General features: G+C 39.5%; 1 protein-coding gene across 1 annotated transcript in view; it reads right to left on the reverse strand.

The window, feature by feature from the left end:
• The window catches only part of SAMSN1 (SAM domain, SH3 domain and nuclear localization signals 1), a 35,416-nt gene extending 15,854 nt beyond the window's left edge, over positions 1–19,562 (reverse strand). The window contains exons 1-3 of the mRNA XM_009072502.1: positions 19,506–19,562; positions 1,037–1,108; positions 284–439 (exon numbers count right to left, since the gene is read on the reverse strand). Of these exons, the coding sequence (XP_009070750.1) occupies positions 284–439; positions 1,037–1,108; positions 19,506–19,562 (285 nt within the window). The remainder of the gene's footprint in view (positions 1–283; positions 440–1,036; positions 1,109–19,505) is intronic.
• Between the last annotated feature and the right edge of the window lie 1,881 nt (positions 19,563–21,443).

Here is a 21,443-nt window from a genome sequence, read left to right on the forward strand (position 1 = left end):
GTGACGCTTATACAAATGGTCTTTGATGAAAAATAAAATTAAATGACGTAAAACTCCTGTGACTGTCTTGGGACCTTACTGTGTGATGCTGTGCATGTATGTGTACACTAGCATGCACATGAAAGAAGGGGTACGTACAAAAAGCTGGTTTAATTAACTATGTGCTATGTTTTTATGGATTATCATAACTGATGACAGTTGAAACATGAACAGGAAAAATGCATATAACATTTTTACTTCACATGTATTGTCAACAAACACAAAACTCTCAGGCTGTATTTACCATCTCCTCAGAGAGTGCCTTGATGTACTTTTTACCCATCTTTTTCTTCATGGTAAGTGAAATGGCTCTCATCCTCTTACTCAAACTTCCTCCATTATTTGCTGCTTTGGTTTGTACTGCTTCTCCAATGTCACTTACAGTCTCCAGCTCAGATATCTGTTTGGAAATAAAACTGTAAGCAACAACTCACCATGTAAATGAAATGCAGTGTAGTGGAGCAGGAATTACAGGGAAATATTAAGGACACTAATACAGTTAGCATGGCAAAAGTCAGTCATGGCCATCTTCATGGGAAATTGTGTACCTGAACAGGTTTGCAGGACACTACTGTATGTGTGAATGACAGAAAGAAAATATGTTTCATGCTAGAAAATGTTGATTCCCATAATTTATTTTCCCCAACACAAATAAGAATTGAGGAGAGTTTTGCAGGTGTCTTGAAACCAAAAGTGACACGTATGTGGGTTACTTGTAAAGTTCTGGTTACTTTGGGACATACAACAACATGAAATGCACTTTTGTTTTTTGTTTTGTTTTTTTTTTTAAGAATTGGTTTTAACTTTCACATCAAAGTACCAAAGTTTAGATGTCATTCTCTTGTTCATTTTGGCAAGGACTCAGTCATCCAGACAGATTCAGGTACATGAGGAAAGTGCACGCCAGTGTAAAATTTACACATTAGTTTCCCAATGTTTTTTCATAACTGTCGTGGGAAAGAGAACTGAAGAAATTTAAACTTTGTATTCTACAGACCTCAGTTGAATCATCTGTCTTTGATATCAAGTGGTGCCTGAAACGGTCAAAGTTTCCAAAGCTGCTTGTGCGCTGTAAAAGAAGAGAAGACAAACCTTGACTCACTGATGGTGTTTTGTTCTGTCATAAAGACTTAAATACAACTGTCAAGTCACCTGTTTGTGTTAAAAATTCCTCCTGTATCAGTGGACCATGAACTGCTACATCCAACTAGAAACAAACTAGAAGGTGACTATAGGGGAAAAAAAATGTGACTGTACAGCCAGAAGCAGAGAAATGAGTAAGAGAAACAACACTGCTTCAAATAGTAAGTAGTAACATATGTATTGCATTACTTATACTCACATACCTATGTGTTACTTGTAGAGATGAAAGAAAGCTGTCTATGAGCTTGGGAAAAAAAAGGTGTTCCCACAAATATGATATAAGCTATAGACTTGGTTATGGTGGTGTGAGTTGTGGCAATGTATACAATTTACTTTGGCAGCTGGGGAGACTATGGTTCTTTACCAAGAGGAATCAGCAAGGACCGCTAAGGATTATGAATTCATCTTGTCCAAAATGCATACATTGCAGAGGAAGTAAGTAACAGAATAGTTAGGCAGGCCTCATGGTTTTTTTCCCAATTCTCCAATTTGATAGCCTGATTTTAAAACATAAACGGATACAATTTTTTCCTGTGCCACAACTTTACTTGGAATAGGAAAGGTTGCATCACCTGAGCTGTGCGTTAAGAGACTGTGAACAGATTTCTCTTGCTTCCTTCTAATTTTCACCCTTTCTGCATGTGGATAAGTGACATGAAAAGTAGGGAAGTGGCACAGCAGATTTTGAGGAGAGAGGTCACACAGAAATACCTATCAGACATGCCTAGGCAGAGCTGTCTGACGTTGCACTGTCCATGGTGGCAAAATGCATAAAATTGGCATTGATGAAAAGTCAGAAGTCTTTTCAAGTGCAGCCCACATAACAGCCAGAATTTGGACATCTATCCACTCTACAGAGTCTTTAAGAGCTTACTTTTATGCCTTCACCAATACTTATAGAGAAATCCAGAAAGACTTGGGGTTTTTTTAAGTACTTCACTATTCCATACTAAATAGAAGTCTTTAATGCACTATCAGTGTTCTTGAGCAGGGTTTACTATTATATATGATGCAATATCATCTCAGGTTATTTTTGAGTATTCAAAATCCCCTCTGGAAGGAAAAAACACTGAACTAAAGAGCAAACCACAAAATAAATACATCCTGACTAATTTAATAAGTGATTCAGACTACCTGGCTGCAGCTTTTCCTGTACTTATTCATCCTTTTGCCTTGCCCATATGATTTCAGCCAAACTAGTTCCTTATTCCATTGCTTTCTTCCCCCACCCACAGCCACAAGTCGTCTTTTCATCTCCCACAGGTTTCTAAAGCACCCACTGTGCCCTCTCCACCTGGCATTTCCAGCTACCTCCTTTTGCTCTCCATCTGGAAACACTACAAGCCTCAAAAATCCTGTGAGCTTCTGGCTCTACTATTACAGAGTTTCAATCTTCTCCACCAGGCAAGAATTTCATGAGGTAGCCCCAGAGAAAACTGAGGTAAAGCATCCTTTGGACAACAAAAGAGGAGTAGAAAAGGACTGGTTGAATAGCCAGTCCCATTTCCTGCCTTCATGCTGCAGGCACACTTAATGCCAGCATGGACCTGCTCCCAGAAAAGCTAAGGAGAAATCTCTCGGTGGTAAGAGGAGCAGAGCTGCCCAAACACTGAGTGCTGCAGAGAATACTGCCCTTGCTGTGCTCAGTCCTCCAGTTGCATACCCAAGCAGCAGGGTACTCTTTGTAAGTGCTGTCCTCCGGAAAGCTGGAAAACCAAAGACCTGTTTGAGTCAGGATTTCAGCTGCTGGCAAGTTTCTGAGAGCAGATATGGCCCCGAAGTTGTTCTGTCCACAGCTGCCAAGCTGCCATTTGCTGCTCTGTCTCCTTACAGTCTCCTCTCCTGGCAGCAGTTAGTCCACTGCAGGAATCAGAGTGGCGAGGTGGTATTCAGGCTTCACAATCCTGATCTTAAGGAAGGTGTTCATCAAAATGATACCAGCTATGTGGAGCACATGCATACCTCCCCTGGGTGTTTCCATCCAGGAGGGACCCCATCTTATTTGGTCCCTGCTCATAAATCACAGGGTTACTATCTATATGAGCTCCCTTATCTCTTGTGTGCAGTCTCTTTTAATCTAAAAATAGTTTGCAGGAAAAAAATATGACAAAGAAAAGCTACAAGAAACCACATGAAAATACTTCATCTTAAAGTCTCCATTTGAGAAGGAGAAAATCAGCATTCCTTGGAACACAACTGAAAATAAAAGCTCCTTACCCTTATATTTCCCTGTTTTCCCAAACTTATTTATTAACTGGCTCTGCCACCTCACCCCCCAAAAAATAATATGGACATAGAAGTGGGAAAGGTCTGAACACAGCCAGATGGAAGAGGAAAGTGTACCCACATTTTGGCTCCATGTTCTAAGCAGTGCAACTTCAGACAACGAGAAAAAACATTTTTTTCCTCACTACATTTCCGAGCACATCTAACCTAGAAAATATTTCCAGCCAAAGGTTATTTGAAGAAACTGACCCAGATCTGTGAATATTTTTGGGCAAGTAAAATGACATTTACTATTCACTGAGGGGGGAAAATAATGAAAAAAAAAAATCCCACACGACTGTCATCTTAATTGATTGTAATCTCTCCGAAAAATCTCTGTTGGCTAAACATTGTGGTATGTTTGTTTGTTTTTACCTTGTGAAATTGAAAAAGGCAATTTGGATTGTACACTTTAATTTTATCTAAAATTCCCATAAAGAACTTTGCTATTAAGTAGATGAACAATATCCTGTGACAAGGGGTTAGCTCAATAGTATGATATAAAAACACAGCCCTAAGGATTAGGGTTCTATTAGACAGGATTAGCACCTTTTACTAGCTTGTCAACCCTGCGGCATGGAGTGGGAGGGAAAGAAAGAGGGAGACTGGGATTTATAGCAATATTTGGAAAGTATAAAGTAGTCTCACACAGCAATCTCTAAACATACACTGACCTTTCTGCTGCATTCAATCACTTCAATATGTCTAGTAGGAATAACTGTATATTGAAGTGCAGATGTGCTGCAAATACTTTAAAAGGAACAAGAAGAAAAACATTGTTTATTGTTGGTCTTACCTATAAACAGCTTGAGGACAGGGGAATCAGTTATCCTTTTTTGACCCTTGAAACAACCTTAAATCCTACATGTGCAGAAGCCTGGGGCTATTTTGTAGTGTACTTCAATGTTGCTTCATCCTTATTAAATATTAATAAGGGTTACAGGATGATTTCCACTGTTCTAGATAATGGTCTTGCTGCACTGGAGAGCACTAAATAGGGCTGCTTCAGCAATTCTCTATACTAACATTTTCCATTAAATAATCAATAGGCACCACCTTTTAAAAATGTATCCAACCCCATTATACTGATAACAAAAAGCAGATTTAGGAGCTGCTGGCTGCAAAGGGAATGGGACTATTATTTTCAGTGGTGTCAGTCATTGCATTAGTGTCAGGGAATACCTACTTTGTGAAGATATGGACAGGCCTTATTTCCAGGTGAAGGGAAGCTTTTAAAGTAAATGCAAAGCTACTAGGAGAAAATACGCTATTGACTTTTGATACTAGGATTCAGCATCCTATAAAGTTAAGTGGTTTTTCTGGCTGGATTCATGCAAAAGCTACCAATGAATATGTTAAGCAAATATGACTTTGCTAAGTAAAATCTAATGGAGGCATGAGCAGGAGAGAAACAACTGTGTTTTCCCACACAAGGACAAATCAAATGATTTGTACAAATCATCAAATTAACTTTCATCCCTTCCCCTTCCATATATCAAATTAGCATAATAGAAAATATCAAAGACACTTTCCAGTATTTTAAATCTACTATCTCGTTTATCCCCTGAAGTCCAGGAACTTTAAATAATCATTTTAAATGGATAGATGCTATGTAATTGTTGTTTATTTTCATTTGGACAGTCTACAGTTGATGGTGTGGTTTGTCTCTAAATAGCCTATCATTTTCCCCAGAAAATAGTACGGTGCGGTATGCAAATAGTAAAGTAGCAACAACAGGTTCTGCAATCCATCCTTTCTGTTATAAAACATCCTCCCCTTGTAAGAAAAGTCAGTTCTTATGGTAAACTAGTCATAGCTTCTCTGTGTCTAAAGACAACCTTTGAGCCAAAACTGACAGCAGTTATACTGCTAAATAATCATTATGAGTGATATTCAAATCATATTTTCCTTTGGACAATTCACACTGCTCAGAGATCTGGTTCCTTGCTGTGAGAAGTTCTGGCCCATTATATTTTGCTTGAAGTCCTATTCAAAATATCTTTTAAGTCCAGCATGATGTAATGACTTTCTACCAACCCTCTCACACAAGTAAATCTCTTCAAATTCTTCCATGCTTTTTCATTTTTAGCTTCTATTCATCTGTATACTACCATGTAAGATGTATAGGGGCAGATGTGGTTACTGGGTGAAAAGGGAACTCAGCATGTTGTCCAATTTCCTTGCCTGCCACAGACACTTGTCTTCTTCCTTCTGTCTTGGAAGAAGGTACAGTAAGCCCCAAGAGAACAGCCTGTGCTTGCTGCTCCGATTGACGGAGATAAGTGGAGATCAGGTTTTGATTAATTTCTTCTATTCACTGATTGCCCTAGTCCCTTCAGAACGAGGAGACTGAGAATAAATTAAGAGTTACCAAGTAGAGATGAATATTACTAGTTTATGTTCTTGCATAGATAATCTAAAGAATTGTCTCCTACTTTCCCAGATGGCAAGATAGCAATTTTTAGTTGTTGGGATGTTCTGTGAAAAAAACCCAACAAACCAACACCATCACCAAAAAAACCCCTTGACTTCAGTATAAAGAATGAAAATTTGCATACAAGGTTCAGTAACTCTCCAAAGAATAAGAGAACTAACAAAAGAGAAGACCTCTACCTCAGAGATATTTTTCCTATTTACACATTAGTTACACATAGAGATCTTCTGACCACTGCTCAATCCATTAATATGACTTTATAGCCCACACAAAACATGGCCTAAACCTTGCACTTCACCAGCTGAAAGCAATAAAAAATGCTAGTGCTTGTTCTTGCTAACTCAAATAGGGCAATCTACCAAAATGGCATTTTTCACTGGCTTAAAAATGACTCTATAAAAGACTGATTGTTACCATGGTCTAGTATTCATTAATGGCAAGAAGGTGGGGAGAGAGAGGAGCAGTGGACTTTGAACAAAACTGCCACCATGAAGCCTCAGAGCAAGCAACCTCATTTTAATGATGGAAAAGGAATGGAAAAAAAAGCTGTATGAAATAATGAATTCATCGTACCTAACACTCCTCCAGGTCAACAAACTGTGCTCTCCAAAGCAAACACTGAGCAGCTCAGTACCTCTATCTGGTACCAGCCTTGGTCTCTCAAGCCTAAACCACAGCTGACATGAAGCACATACTTCCTGACTGCCCAGCCCACACAGCAGAGTTTCCACTAGAAACCCAGTCTTGAGTGCTTTCATGGGGCACCTCGTGCAGGGCAGGCACTGAAGCAACTGCAAGCAAAGGGGAACCTACTGATCCTAAAGTTAAACAAGGGTGAGATGATTTGCAAGGTCTGTAAGTCCTCCTCAGGAAGATGAGGATGTCTGAGCAAAAAGACAATTTTGTCTGGCAAAAAATGTACTGTGTTGATTAAACAACTTTGTGAGGAACTGAATAAAGAAGCAATTTAAGAATGGTCAATCTCAACACTAGGAGAGGTTTGCACAAGTGAGTATTGCAAAATGTGCAAGGGGAGGGCAAAGGGATCTGACTCCTCTTTTTTTAAAAGCACATTGACCATGAATTTTGAGCACCATTGTTCCTGCCCAGTTGCTGCAGAGCACTCTCAGTTCCCAGTGAGAAAAGTCACTCCAAGTGCTCTTCTGGCAGTCTGTCCAATTCCGGAAGCGCACACAGGTATTTGCATTAATTATGCAATCAAGACTTTATTATTTATATGATATTTAATTAAAAGTGACTTTCAGTGGTACACGAAACCATGAAAAGAAAATGACTTTAAAAGAAGGTTAAGGATGTGTGACAAACTCAGAGGAGCTATGAAAATGACAGTTAAGGATTTGGCATGATGTGTACTTTACCTCCCTGCTACCCTTTTTTTACCCTTCATTTGCACATGGGCAGAAACATCCAGGGATGAGCCTGGAAATCCACACTCCATGAAACCATCACTGCAGTAAAAGGGAGCACTGCCTGAGTAAAGACTGGTTAAACACTACGTAAGCATTGCAGGCTTTGATATCTCATCCCTTAAATATCAATATCTTTTCTTTCCTGAAGTTTTCTCCTCTTCAAACCAGATGAATTCACAGATGAATTCTCGTATTTTTAAACCGAATCACCTAGTTTCAACTAAAGTCCTTCCCCTGCTTACTTATACTGCATGATTTTATTAATGCTGTGTATTATCTAGGGCTTGACCTTGCAGGGTTTGGCTGGATTTCCTGTGCAAGAGAAATTACTCAAAAGTGTGTTTGCAGGCTTTAAGTGAAGACAATATATATGCCTGAAGACAAAGCATAATTCCCTCAAGGGCTCAGTTTTAAAGGGACCCCCTTGCCTGTCCAGCACACGTGGAGTGGGGCAGCCAGCATATTTCCCCAGAGCATGTGGGAATGTGATTGCCATGTATGCTCCCCTGCTAGAAGAGAAGCCACGATAAGGAGCCTACTGCCTCATTGTGCTGCACATAGACCACATGCAGAATAGCATAGGCAGACACAGCATGTTTGAGGGGTTTCCTGTTTGTCGTGGTTTAACCCCAGCAGCAGCCAAGAACCACACAGCCTCTCACTCACTCCAGATGTCCCCCCTTCCTCCTTCTTCCTCCCCCCTTATATACTGAGCATGATGTCATATGGTATGGAATATCCCTTTGGTCAGTTTGGGTCACCTGTCCCAGCTGTGTCTCCTCCCAATCTCCCATGCATCCCCAACTTCCTTGCCAGTGTGGCAGTACGGAAAGCAGCAAAGGCCTTGACTCTGTGTAAACTCTGCTCAGCAGTAACAAAAACATCTCTGCATTATCAACTCTGTGTTCTGCACAAAACTCAAACATAGCCTCATACTAGCCTCTGTGAAGAAAGTTAACTCTACTCCAACTCAAACCAGCACACTGTTCCATTCAGCAAGCCTGAGGAGCAGCCACAGCTGCTGACTGTAGCACAATCACCAGCCTGCCCCAGAGCAGAGCGACAGCAGATAGGCAGAAAATGCTCCTGCTTGGTGTGACAGTGGTTTGGTCAGAGCCTCTGCAACTCAACCACTGTATTACAGACATACAAGATCCTTTACAGCGATTATTTTGATGGCAGCAAGAGCCTCCTTGCCTATCTTATACTTTGCTCATGCATGACATGGAAGCTGGTCCTGCTCCCAGGGAGTCACTGAGAATGAAAAACAGTTTCTGCATGCCCTGCCAGGAAGAGGCACGTTTTCAGTGGAAGATATTCCTTCAAATGACCTTCCAGATGGAAACAAGATTAAAAAAATAACCTCTAAGTCACAGTCAATTCTGATCATCCCAAAGGCTCACTTGTTTTTTCTGAAGAGTAAGCAAACTTTAGAAAATCCTTATACAAGTTTTAGTGCCATACTGCAGTCTTACCCTTGACAACAGGTAATGATCAACAATAAGCTAATTCGAAGAAACTTGGAGGAGGGGAGGAAGAAAGAGAGTTAGTTTTTATTACTTTTAAATGAGTGTTTGATACATCATGTTGGTTCCCCTGATTAATGTTCACAGCAAACTCAGCCATTGGAGTTGTAATGTTACTGCTAGCTTCCCTACAGCAAAGCTTAGCCATTAATTCAGTGGCATATGTCAGCTCAGCAGAGCAAGGTCACTCTTCTCTTTCAAGGGGAACCTTTTTAGAAATAATAAAACTGACAGAAAGTTCTTTTTTGCATGCTTTATGTCACCTGAGGTTGAGTGCTGCAGTTAATATCACAGAGATTATAAACATTCCCATCTTCTGCAGTCTCCAGACCCCCTGGGCTCTTAGAATCTCAACTTTTTTTTTTTTATAAGTGATATAGTGACAGCTTTATGTGGGGCAGATATACAGTATGTAATCCTAAATGAGTAAAAAGTAAGTTAAAAATGAACAAATCTTTTCTTAGGCTATTTAGAGGAGAAACTTTGGAAGGCACTAAGGACTTTGATACTGCAGTATGCATTTAGGATGTTGGTGCTTAGAGAAAAAGATGTAGGATTAGGGACTTTGTCTCCATGGATGCTTGTATCTTTGGATAAAGGGAGGAAATTTTAAAATGCTACTGGTTCACCTTGTTTCCATTTCACTGTTAACTGATACTGCAGGCTGTAAATCTGCATAGGCATGAGATGTACAGAGAACACAAAGTTAATTGATCTATTTATGGAATAATTTTTAACTTGTAAGTAAATAAAGATGTGTTAGTTGTCTTTTATGATAACTAATTGCAACTGGAACTTATCAGGGTACAAATATTATGGAACATGATCAACAAACTAACTAGCTGAAGAGTAAGATCAAAACAATAGGCCATTTCCCCCTGCTCATTATCTCCCTTCAGACATCCTGACTACACTTGATTAATGAATCCATAGTGAGATTAGCTAAAATTGCCTTAATGAAGATGCACTACAGTAGAGAAGCAAAATTCAGTGCCGTATCTATCATCAGTCACTGTGAATTTTAGTGCTTCATCAGATCTATATGTCCACTTATTTAAATTATTTTTGCCTTGGAAAACAAAGAAAACAAACCAACAAACAAATAAAATACTGTATTTGTTACAGTGGGTTAACTTTTGACTCCTTTGAAATGCAGACCAGTGTCATTTTTTTTCTTTCATATATCCTCCCTTGTCAGATGGCTCAGTTCCAACATTGGCTTATTGTCATCCATGGGCCAAAGTTATCCTTATTTTCTAGTTGAAAAAAGCACATGTGGCACTTCATAGCAGCCTCTTGGGCTTCAGAAACTGGGCATGCTTGCACAGCTCATGCCTGGGAATCTGAAATATGCTCCTTGGAAATTTGAACTCATAAAATTAGTCCAGTAAGCTTTTGGGTTTGAACCAGTATGGAAGCTGAAAGAAGGTTGCCAGCTCCGGGTTTCCTTGTGATTTGTGACTGTACAAGAATACTTCTTAGTTCAGAAGTTAAAATGTATTAAATTCTGGGTTTTCTCTGTAACATAAGCTCTGTAACTGCAATCCCAGGAGAAAGAAAAAAAAAAGCTAGTCATCTGCAGCTCACTGGGGTACTAGGCACAGCAAATGGTATCGGTATAGGCACATCAATTACTGTTTCTCCATTTAATTATCTCTGTGGCGTGGGGTTATTTTGATCACAGCTCAGAGGAAAACTACAGCTTTTTTCCCTGAAAAACAAATGTACCAGCTGCATGAGGTGTGTTTTCACTCTGACACATGACAAAATTGAGACCAAGCTTTTCACCCCTCCCATGCTCCTGCAACCTCCATACAAACCACACATAGCTGAGAGGCACAGGAACAGATATGAAGGTGTGGCCTTTCCCATTACTTCAGATATTAAAATCCCAAACACAAAGTTTTCAAACCTTTTACTGCAATTACCAACTGTCATGGTTTAATGTTAATCAAGCAAATATAAACTTCATTACAGAGACAGGAAGAAAATAATGGAAGCATGCCAAGAGGCAACATCAGAAGAGCCTTGCCATACGCTTGTGAATAAAGTTGAATTCCTGCTTTACCATCATCAGTCATTTTCTGCACCCTCTACACACATTCTGAGCTGCTCATCCATCAGTGAACTATGTCCTCTTTCCAGCTCTGTGAATAGGGTTTTGGACTTAACCTCTGATCTTAAAAAAAGGAGGCAGACAGACAGAAGTCTAAGAAAAAAACCAGCACAGCTGTGGCAAGTGAAAGCAGTTCATGCATGGTAAAGATCACCATCCTCTTTGTACAGGTGAAGGCAGCAGAGCCCATTCAGCTGTCTCAGCCACTTTGTCATCTCATCTTCTCAGACCTGCTTTTGGCTGTCCTATTGCTAAGTGAAGCTGATTTCTTTATCTCTCGGCTGCAGGCTGTCAGTGACAAAGCTCCATCTGTGTCTCAAGCATAATGGTAGAAGGAAGACATGAAACTGCACCATAGGTTTTCTGATTTCTGTTTTCTGATTGAACAGAACTCCTATAGTGTTTATCTTCTCCCTGAAGAAGCCATGAGAAACACTGCATGAAAACCTAAAGCCATGTGCTGAAGTATTCCAGTAGCCTCATGTCTCACTTCCCTTCCAACATACCCAGAAGAACAACAAACCTACCACATATTCTGAATGAGGTGAGCATGGCCAAGTAGAGGAACTTACAACTTCCTACGGTTGCCAAGGAAGTAACCATTCAGCATCTTATGGAAATCAAGTACCGTAGTGTGAAGTTACATGGTTGTTCTTGTGAAGATGATGAAAGAGATGGAGACACAGAAAGGCAGGAAATGTTCTAACACTCCATTCAGAGGCCATAATGGTGCAAAAGAGGAGGTAGATCATGAGATCTTCTTCTCAGAGAAAGCTTCTCAGCCTCAGGTCTAGGTGATGGTTAGAGATAACAGACCTTTTGCTGTTGACATTCAGCTTATCAGAAGGATGTTATGACTGGGAATTAAGCGGCCTGAAGACTGTGTACAGGTGAACTCATTATCCAGGTTTCTGTGTATCCATGAAATAAACCAAAAAGGCATAGAGGAAAAAGTGGCAGCAAGGTATATATGTAGTCAAAGAAGCAACTTCCCTGAAGCAGTCCCCAAAGTTTTCCCTAGGCTGGAATTTCAGTCTCAAGTTTGAGAAGAAAAATAGTAGGAACGTGCTCTTGGGTTCGCTGTAATGGGATAAGATTAAAAAATGCTAGTAAGGTAAGAACAAGCAGGTATACAGAAGAGATTTCATTTGGGAAAAAAGGTGGGTGGTCACAAATACAACACACCTCTATGTGATGTGTGAGAAAAAGCTTTCCATTATGATGGTTTAAAGGACATATGACTCACTACGTATTCAGAACATATATAATCTGCAGCCTGGTGGCAAGATGCAAAATGTCTGGCAAAAACATTGAAACTGCTAATTTGTGGAACAGACTATAATTGTTTCTCACAACTGAAGTAACCCTGCTGTCTGTTGCAGCCTTTCAGAAGATAAAGGTTGAGGGATATTGTAATTACAGAGACCCCGAAGATATTTTTCCCTTTCCAGGGGTGGGTATTCCCACAGGTTTCTGCTCACATACCAAAGGGTCAATTCTTCTGGATGAAATGTTTGTAACCACCCACAAATTTCTTATACAAGCTGCCAAGTGCTGGCTTTATAATGACTTTGGTCTGGATTTATGCTATGACACAGATTCCTAGAAGAGTACTGAAACCTACAGAAAACTGTAGGCCACATCCTCTGCGAGTCCTGCCCATAAGTAGCTACGCATTTTTTCCCGGCAATGACAGATATCCTGGCCCCTGTTAAATTTGGGGTATTTTGGGTTTCCTTGAAATACAATATTGAAGTAAGTCTGCTTTATAAAGCTAATTAAATAATTAGAAGGCAACTAATGCTGATTTATGTCACCTTGGTAGTTGTGCTATGTATTTATCAGAGAGTACAGTTATAAATGATGTTGTTGATAGTCTGTTTTCTAAAAGTGGCTGGACAAGGTGATTCAGACATACTTCTTGAAATGCTCTTACTTGCTTAGAAAAACAAACTGAACTGGATTTGTTACTCTAAGCAAAATTAATATTAATGTGTAAATATTTCCTTCAGGAGATTTGCTCTCAGTTGTTTGAAAACATTCTGCTATTAGGAACTTAAGCCTGGCTAGTGAATTAAAACCAAGACAGGGAAGAAATAAGAAATTACCTGAATTCTGTGCAAAACTGGTGAAAATGTTAAGGGCTTTGTAATCAAGGGAACACTCAAAAGAGGTCAGTACTGGACCAGGCCACAGACGACATTTTTCCTTTGATACACAAACTAGCCAAGAGTTGTGTGAGCCTTCAGTGAGCCTGTGTCTTGATCTGAGCATCAAAATGTGGAGTCTGGTCATCCTAATCAGCCTCCTGGCAAGGGTCATGTGAGACATGGTTGTTCTTTTGCCACAAAGACTTTGGACCCTTACTTACTGGTGAGAAAACTAAATTCCTCAAATTTCAATACCTTACTAGAAGTGATATGCTAACATATATGTTAAGACACAACAACTTTCTGAAACTGCTGTTGAAAAACAAAAAGAATAATTAGCTGATGATCAAGAAGCAAGATGACAATATAAATGAAGGAAAAAAAAAACAGAAGAGGAACAGTAATATGATTGCAGAGACTTCTACGCACACAAGGAAAATAACCCAAGGCTAACTCTAACCTTGTTCTAGTTTTTTATGAAGCCTAAGGAAGACAGAAAACACCTTCTGAAGTGTCACCTGCAATCCCTTCTTTCCCCATCTACACATACATGGTTATTTCAAGTATCATTTTTTCTTTCTCTGAACCCGCCCTGATAAAGGCCCACAGGTATTTACACTATAAAGCAGGTTCTTAAAAATACTTCCCAGATGTTGTCATCTGTTTCTACTTATTCAACAAAGTTCAAATGGATTTTGACAAACAGTCTCTCTTCAAGAGGCAATGCAGTAAAGACCTTTAATGACAGAACTATGTGTCATCTTTGCCTATAAGCATAAATTTGCACAGCGGGCAGTACGGTGAAAACAGCTTATCATCAACTCATCACCTCTCATCATTGTTAGAATGAAATGCAAATGGAAACAAACATCACTTCAGTCATGGTTGTGAAAATTAGCATCTGTGACACTAGCAGTGGCTCATTTATTATGCACCCGAAATTTCAGGGGGAAAGAACATAATGTAAAACTTAATAACTCTACCAGTCTTTGCCTTTAAAATATAACTTAAACCTTCAGTTTTCCCCACTCAAGGATAAATCCTAGTTAATATTCATTAACACTGAGCAATCTCTTCACTGCAGATCATGTCCTACAGAAGATCTAATTATGTCTTGAATTATTTTTGATGTTTAGGTTTGTTGTACCTATTTTCTATTTTATTTTTGTTAATAAGTATTTCCCATTGGAGAGGCACAAGACACCATCTGAGAAAAATGCAGCACCAAAAAATTTGCTTATAGCATCTGTCTGCACTACAGGCTCCAAACACTTAGACAAGCGATAAACTTTACTCAGATAATCCCACTGAAATCAATAGGATCACAGCTAATTTATTCATTTAAGTGTTTTCAGAATCAGGATTAGGTCTTCTGTTAAAAATATATTACAAAAGGGAAATTCTGGCCTCGAGCATATGGCAAAAAATATGCATTGATTTCTGTGAACTCAGGGTTTCATTTAAAGGTTATAAAAAGTAAAATTAGTGGTATGAAATAGTACTAGGGAATAAATTTGCATATTAAAATGTTTCCTCCCATTGAATTTGCCACTATTTTCCCATAACCCTGAAAACAAATAATGGTTCATCACCTAAGTAAGTGAATATTGATTTAATTAGAAGCTTGGACATATTTTAGCCTAAGTGAAATGCAGAGGCATTGACCCTGAATTGTCTTACACACCAGAAGTAAGCTGAGTTTAAAGCACCAAGCACATTTGGAAGCAGAATAAGGAAATGCAAATGTCTCAAACCTTTAGCATAAACATAGATCAACTGTCATGTAGAATAATGATATAAGACTTCCTTCAGTCAAGCCAGAAAAAATGGCGCAAAGTCATCTGTGCTTCACATTGAAGTAAAGCCAAGAATCATCAGGCAGTTCTCAAGTTTTCTGTGTCCTTAGGAACATGAAAGAGAGAAAGAAGTAGGTTCTGCCCAGCACACTACATCCTGTGAATCTGGCAAGACAATGCAGGGAGGTTTTACAGATTATTTGCATCTGGTCAAATGTGTCAAACAGTGCAAAATGGAATGTAGAGTAGCCGTGAAATGCTTTAACAATGTTTTATTTCTATGGTGCTGCCTGAAGTGTATACAAAAAAAGAAAACTAGATCCTGTATAATTTCTTAGAATGTTTGTTCCTACCATTGTTCTGAATCTGCTTCATTCCACTCCCCAGATGCACTGACTTGGTAACATCATAACGGTCAAAGAGGCTAAAATCCAGGTGATTTCAGAGGTCTTTTCTTCATCCTCCAAGTCAACTGTTCTCCTTCTCCCCAGCTCTCTAAGGGGTGGTGCACAGACCCATAGCTGAAACACATCTAGTAAAAGCATCCTTCCCCCCACCTTCTTTTTTTGCTCAGCAACTAACACTTCAGCAAATCAGGAGATACTCTCCCTGCAGTGAGCTGGCTCCAGCCATCAGCATGACCATGAACCTCAGGGCTATGAGCAAGGCCTAGTTTGTTTGACCTCTCTTGCCAACAAATAATACTGCAGCTCAGAACAGCTACACTGTGTAAACCAAGCCGTGTCTCATCTGGCTGAAATGAAAGAAGGGCAGGTAAGGACTCCCTAAAAGAAGGGATGGGAGATGCACATGTTCTGTTGTGATAGGAAGTCATTTAAGGTCCTGGATAGACAGATAGGTCAGATCAGGTAGGCTTGAAATTGAAAGCTTAGTCCTTCAATTTGTTGAAGTTCTTCAATATTATGCAGGGCATTTTTAAGCCTTAGGACTTTTCTGTTATAATACAGCTATTTGGGATCCTCAGTTGATGTACAAGGTATAAATGAGCACTTCCACATTAGTATGTGCAGCTACAATGATACACATTTGCAAAGGAGCAGGATCCTTCCAGTACCTCTTTTGAAAGTATTTTTCTCCCATTTCTCTTGGATGACACTGGGCATAGTTGGATTTTTGCCTAACAATGAATGTTTATTTATATTGTTTATATACAGTGCATTCAGTAGGTATATGCATATCCATGCATGCTTAAAAGCTGCCAGACATTCAAATAAGTTGTTAGCATGACTGCAGCACTACCAAAATCATGCTGCATAACAAAAAGCCCTGCAACACTAGTATTTCATGCCATAGGATTAACCTTTTCCTAGCAGACACTGAAAGTCGTAAGATAGACTTTTTTGTCTATGCAGTACCTAACACATCTGCAGAAGCCCCTTAAGCACCACAATGATAAGTAAGTAAGGTAAATGCATTACACATAGAGAAGTGGCAGTTAGATACTGAAAACCTGTATTACTCCTGCGGTGGTCATTGACTTGCCCACCACTACTAGGGGCTTTATACAGGGACAGCAAATTGCCTCAAGAAGGGCTTTAACAGCAGCCTTGCATGGTATTCCTTCACCTTTATCAAGAGGTAAGTAATAAAAGAAAAAGGATTTAAAAAAAGTCTGGATGAAACACTTGAATTAATTCACTGAAGTTCATACAGTTGTGATAAAGACAACTGATCACCATAGTTAAGATTCAGTTACTTAAAAAGATACTTTTGGTGTCCTCTTTGAGGGTCTAAGATAGAAAACATGATTTTCATTTAACATTCCAGACCTTATGGGTCTCCCACAGGTCTTATGCTAGCCCTGTGTAGATGTGTGGAGACACTGGGACATCTAAGCTGCCTAAAGGAAAGGTGAAGTAGCCCAAGTGACAACGTCATCCTGTCTTGTAAGTATGAGGAGGTACCAAGTGTTGTCTGGGCAGAGCAGGGGCAGCCAGGACATGATCTAGGGAAGTCACTTGTGAAATCCTGTAAATTCTGTCAGGAGGTAGGAACCTGTGCCCCATCTTACCCAATTCAATATTAAGCAACTTAAGTATTTACGTTGCTTACATGGGACAAGTTTCGAAACATACTACAACAAATTCAGATTTCTATGCAATGTGGGGCTGTCCTCTCCCTCACCCTGTTTGTGAAGAGCACATTCAGCAAAAGCATTCTCATTGTGGAAAGTTTTCACAGTTCTGTGCAAAAGTGGGCCTACAGAAGGTGAAATGTTTCAAAGAACACTACTGAGAAAAAAACACATACTGAGCCACTTCACCAAGACCTTTCCATTTTTGTAAACAGTTACAATAAGACAAATAGAGTGGAGCAAAGTCAGCAGATTTAACACTCACTCAAGTGGTTGGAATGTTTTTATCCCTGCTGTACACATACAGTGAATCAAATCTGTGAGCAATATATATATATATAAAAGAAGCTACAATGCCTGCATTTTTATAGCATGGAATGAATTAATGGATTAATAGCTAACTGTGCAGGAAAACAGTTTTAAAAAGGAAAATCAGAATGCTGTTAGAGAATGTCTTGCTCTACAAAAAGAGAGTGACCAAAACTGGCTTTTGAAAATACTTAACAGAGAGGAAAACGAAGCCCATCCACAGAGTCTTTCATGGTCGTTTCTTGTTTAATCTCTAGTGCAATTAGATACTAATTATATATCTTCCTTGCCATTAAAATAAAAGAGTGAGGTGACCGAACAGAAGAAAATGCATACCAAATAATCCAGTGCAAAGCTTAAGTAAAACCATTCGAATGTGGTAGAAATGGATTCAAAATCACTTGAAATCCATGGAAAACCCCATTAATTTTAATTGTTGATGAGTCATAGTTTAAAACTGCAAGCACAATACACAAAAGCCAGTGCTGTGTAAAACCAGAAGACATTTCTACTGGATAGGCTGGAGAGATGGGCTGATTCCAACAGGATTAGGTTTAACAAGGCCAAGTGCTGGTCCTGCACTTTGGCCATAACAATCCCATGCAGCACTCCAGGCTGCAGAAAGGGACCTGGGAGTTTGGATAGATAGAAAGCTGAACACGAGCCAGCAGTGTGCTCAGGTGGCCAAGAAGGCCAATGGCATCCCGGCCTGGATCAGGAACAGTGTGGTCAGCAGGACCAGGGAGGTGATTCTGCCTGTACTTGATGCTGGTGAGGCCACACCTTGAGTACTGTGTGCAGTTCTGGGCCCCTCAGTTCAGGAAGGATATTGAGGTGCTGGAGCAGGTCCAGAGAAGAGCAATGAGGCTGGTGAAGGGACTCGAGCACAAGTGCTATGAGCAGAGGCTGAGGGAGCTGGGGGTGTTTAGCTTGGAGAAGAGAAGGCTCAGGGGAGACCTTATCACCCTCTACAATGACCTGAAATGAGGTTGCAGTCAGGTGGGGGTTGGTCTCTTCTCCCAGGCAACCAGCAGTAGGACAGGAGGGCACAGACTCAAGCTCTGCCAGGGGAGGTTTAGGCTGGACATTAGGAAGAGATTTTTTGCCGGGAGAGTAATGAGGCACTGGAATGGGCTGCCCAGGGAGGTGGTGGTTTCACCATCCCTGGAGGTTTTCAATATGAGAATAGATGTGGTACTTAGTGAGTGCCATGGTTTAGTAACCATGGTAGGGTTGGACTCGATGATCTTTGAGGTCTTTTCCAACCCAGTTGATCCTATAATTCAATCAAACAGGGAATAGTGTCTGCAATAATCTTCTAGGACACGGAAGACACTAGGACAGGTGTATTCCCAAATAATGAGAAGATGGGTCTGTAAACTAGATGCCAAGTTACTGAGAGCAGAAGTATACTACAAGGCTTTCCTAATCTCTCTGTTAAATTTTCAACACTGGTAAATTGAGGCAGAAATGGATATCAAAGTGCTCAGATCGAGCAGTAGCCATTTCACTTCAGCCTTACAATACACTTGTACAATACTATACTCAGAGATCATTTTGCACTCAGTCCAGGGACTGTAAGTAAAGTTCAAGCACAGGACTCATCTTTATGCCCCTTGCAAAACTCTCACTTTCTTTCTTACAATTCCAGATTGTGGAAAGTGTCCAGTGTAGCACATTATCTGTTTATTCAAAGTATTTCTTTTGGACTGAAATTTTAATAATTCCCAGGAAACTGAAAATGACAAACACTGTTTGCTAAGTACCCTTTCCTCCTTTGGTTATGGTAATGCAAAAGCAAGTTAATTAAAATAAGGAACAAATTTAATTGCTTTTCTAATTCTTCACTGATTCTCACACTCCTTTTCAGGATATCATCAGTTTATTATAGATCAAAGGGAGAGAGGGGATTTTGTGAGCTACTCTGTTAAAAGACTGAAGCAGAACATAAAATAATAGACAAAGTTGAGTACTAGGACTCTTTAGCATAGCTATTGCAGCTTCACAATGATGATTCCTTGAATTGGATCACTACTATTGTAAAGGGAGTATATACAAATAGATTCCTGAGATTACAGCACTGTGGAACTTGCTAGCACATCAGGAAATCCTAAAGATAGGATTTAAAAGGAAACCCACCTTTTAAAAATTGTTAAGAATTCTTGTTATTATTCATTGACAACAAAAATTAAACATTCTTACCTTTGGCTTTTGACTTTTCTCCTTATCAGATGCATTAGATGGTTTTCTCTTCAACATGTTTAATTCCTATTTACCCAGTGTATGTGCAACTGCTACTTACTACGTTGCAACCAAACTAAGTACAGTGGAGAGTGCTACAGATGTGTAGATCAGTTACACAGTTCCTTATTCTATCAGGATGTGACTTCATGCAGCTGCTTTGTTGCATAGAGGAGTAAGCTGAATTCTTCGTTTGGGGAGAGGGTGAGGAAGGAGAGAAGGAAGTGACGGGGACAAGAAAGAGAGAGGTTCATCAAGGAGATAAGCTGAAAATGAGGTCAGGGTTCAGACTAAGAAATGCTTTAAGACTTTTCTGCTTCTGTGTCATCATCAGACTTCAGCAATACTTTGGACAACCTCAAGAAAATCATCCTCTTTTCCTCTCTCACTTTTCTGCTCTCAGCCTTATTGCACTAACTGCACCTTTGTTTCAACCCGTGCTGGGACTCAAATATGAAGAAGGTGTGCTGATGTTCAGAGGACCAAGGGATGTTTTTGTCTAGCAGATCTGCACTGCATCGTGGGGATTTGTTTCATCTGGTCCCTAACGCCTCCCTTCTTCTCACAGCACTACAGTAATGCAATGAAAGCAATGAGATTAAAGGTCACTGTTTAGTAAAGAAAGAAAGTTTCTAAACCCATCTTTTTCTTTTGCATGGTGGAAGAATTTTTTGCCATTCATCACAGAATTTGGACTTTATGAAACAACATCGCTCAGTACTTCATTGTCCTCGATTTGCTTACAAAGTTGCAGGGAGAAAAGACAAGTCTAACAGAAGGCTTACGACAAAGAGACAGAGAGGAATGGCAGAGGTCCTTTACACCCTCTCAAAAAAGAGCCCAGAGGATAAATGAAAGTGGAAGTATTAAGATAGCTTTGAATTTCTGCTTCATTTTGCTTGATATTATTTGCCAAAGAGTAACAAACAGAAGTGTTGACTATCCTAAGTAAAACCTATTTGTTGTGAATCACAGGCCACAAAACCTGAAACCACGAAAAATTCCCAAATTTTGTTCTGAAAGATGGAGGCAAATTTTCAATTTTTTTTCCACAAGCAAATATATTCTAACCAGCTCATGAGTTTTGCATAGGTAAAAGTTCTTTTAAAAAAGCTAGTCATTGTGGAAGTCTCTTGCAGGAAATAAAAGTTGTAGAGTCCTTGTGAATCCAAATGCTTAGTGCACAGACCATTCTGTCTTTAGGTCATTCTTTTAATATTACATTTGGTGGAACTTGAATTTCAGGGGAAACTAAATAAAGAAAAAATCCAAACTGAAACCAAAAAGAACTGATGTTTGAAAGCTGGTAAGAAAAGCACGTCTTATTTCCTAGAATTGCCTTTACCAGTCCCATAAATGCTTTTAACCTTTTGAAGCATGTGTGAGGGGACAGTGCTAGCTATGCAAGTAGTCTCTTGCCTGATTTTCTCTCCTTCCTCCTCTAACATATGAATACGCCAAGAAGGCATAAGACAAACTTGTAAGATGAATTCCCTTTTCATTTTGCTATTTGAACCTCTCTTTAAAGGTTTGAGAGAGGTTTTGGAGGGTTTCTTGGATTCTGATGGATAGACAACTGAATGGATGGAAACCAACTGATGAAAGAATAATTATTTTATGCTAATGGTATTATGAGATTTTCCTTTCCAGGACTTAAGAATGAAATTGGTAAGAAGGGGAGAAGGACCTGTGGTTAAGGTGCTGTAATTCTGTCAAATATAACACATAAGACTCTAGGTTAGTGGGTTGCAGTGGAGTATGTGTTGAACTTCAACCCATTAGCCAAAGTGAAACATCTTGTTTCACTTTGAGTTTTTATCAGAACTACACTAGTTTAAAACACAGTTGAATGTGGGAATTTTAAATTATTAAAAGTAGCATATCAATCAAAGTCCATAG

This window comes from Acanthisitta chloris, unplaced genomic scaffold (genome assembly GCF_000695815.1).
Source record: "Acanthisitta chloris isolate BGI_N310 unplaced genomic scaffold, ASM69581v1 scaffold3234, whole genome shotgun sequence".
Taxonomy (NCBI): Eukaryota; Metazoa; Chordata; class Aves; order Passeriformes; family Acanthisittidae; genus Acanthisitta; species Acanthisitta chloris.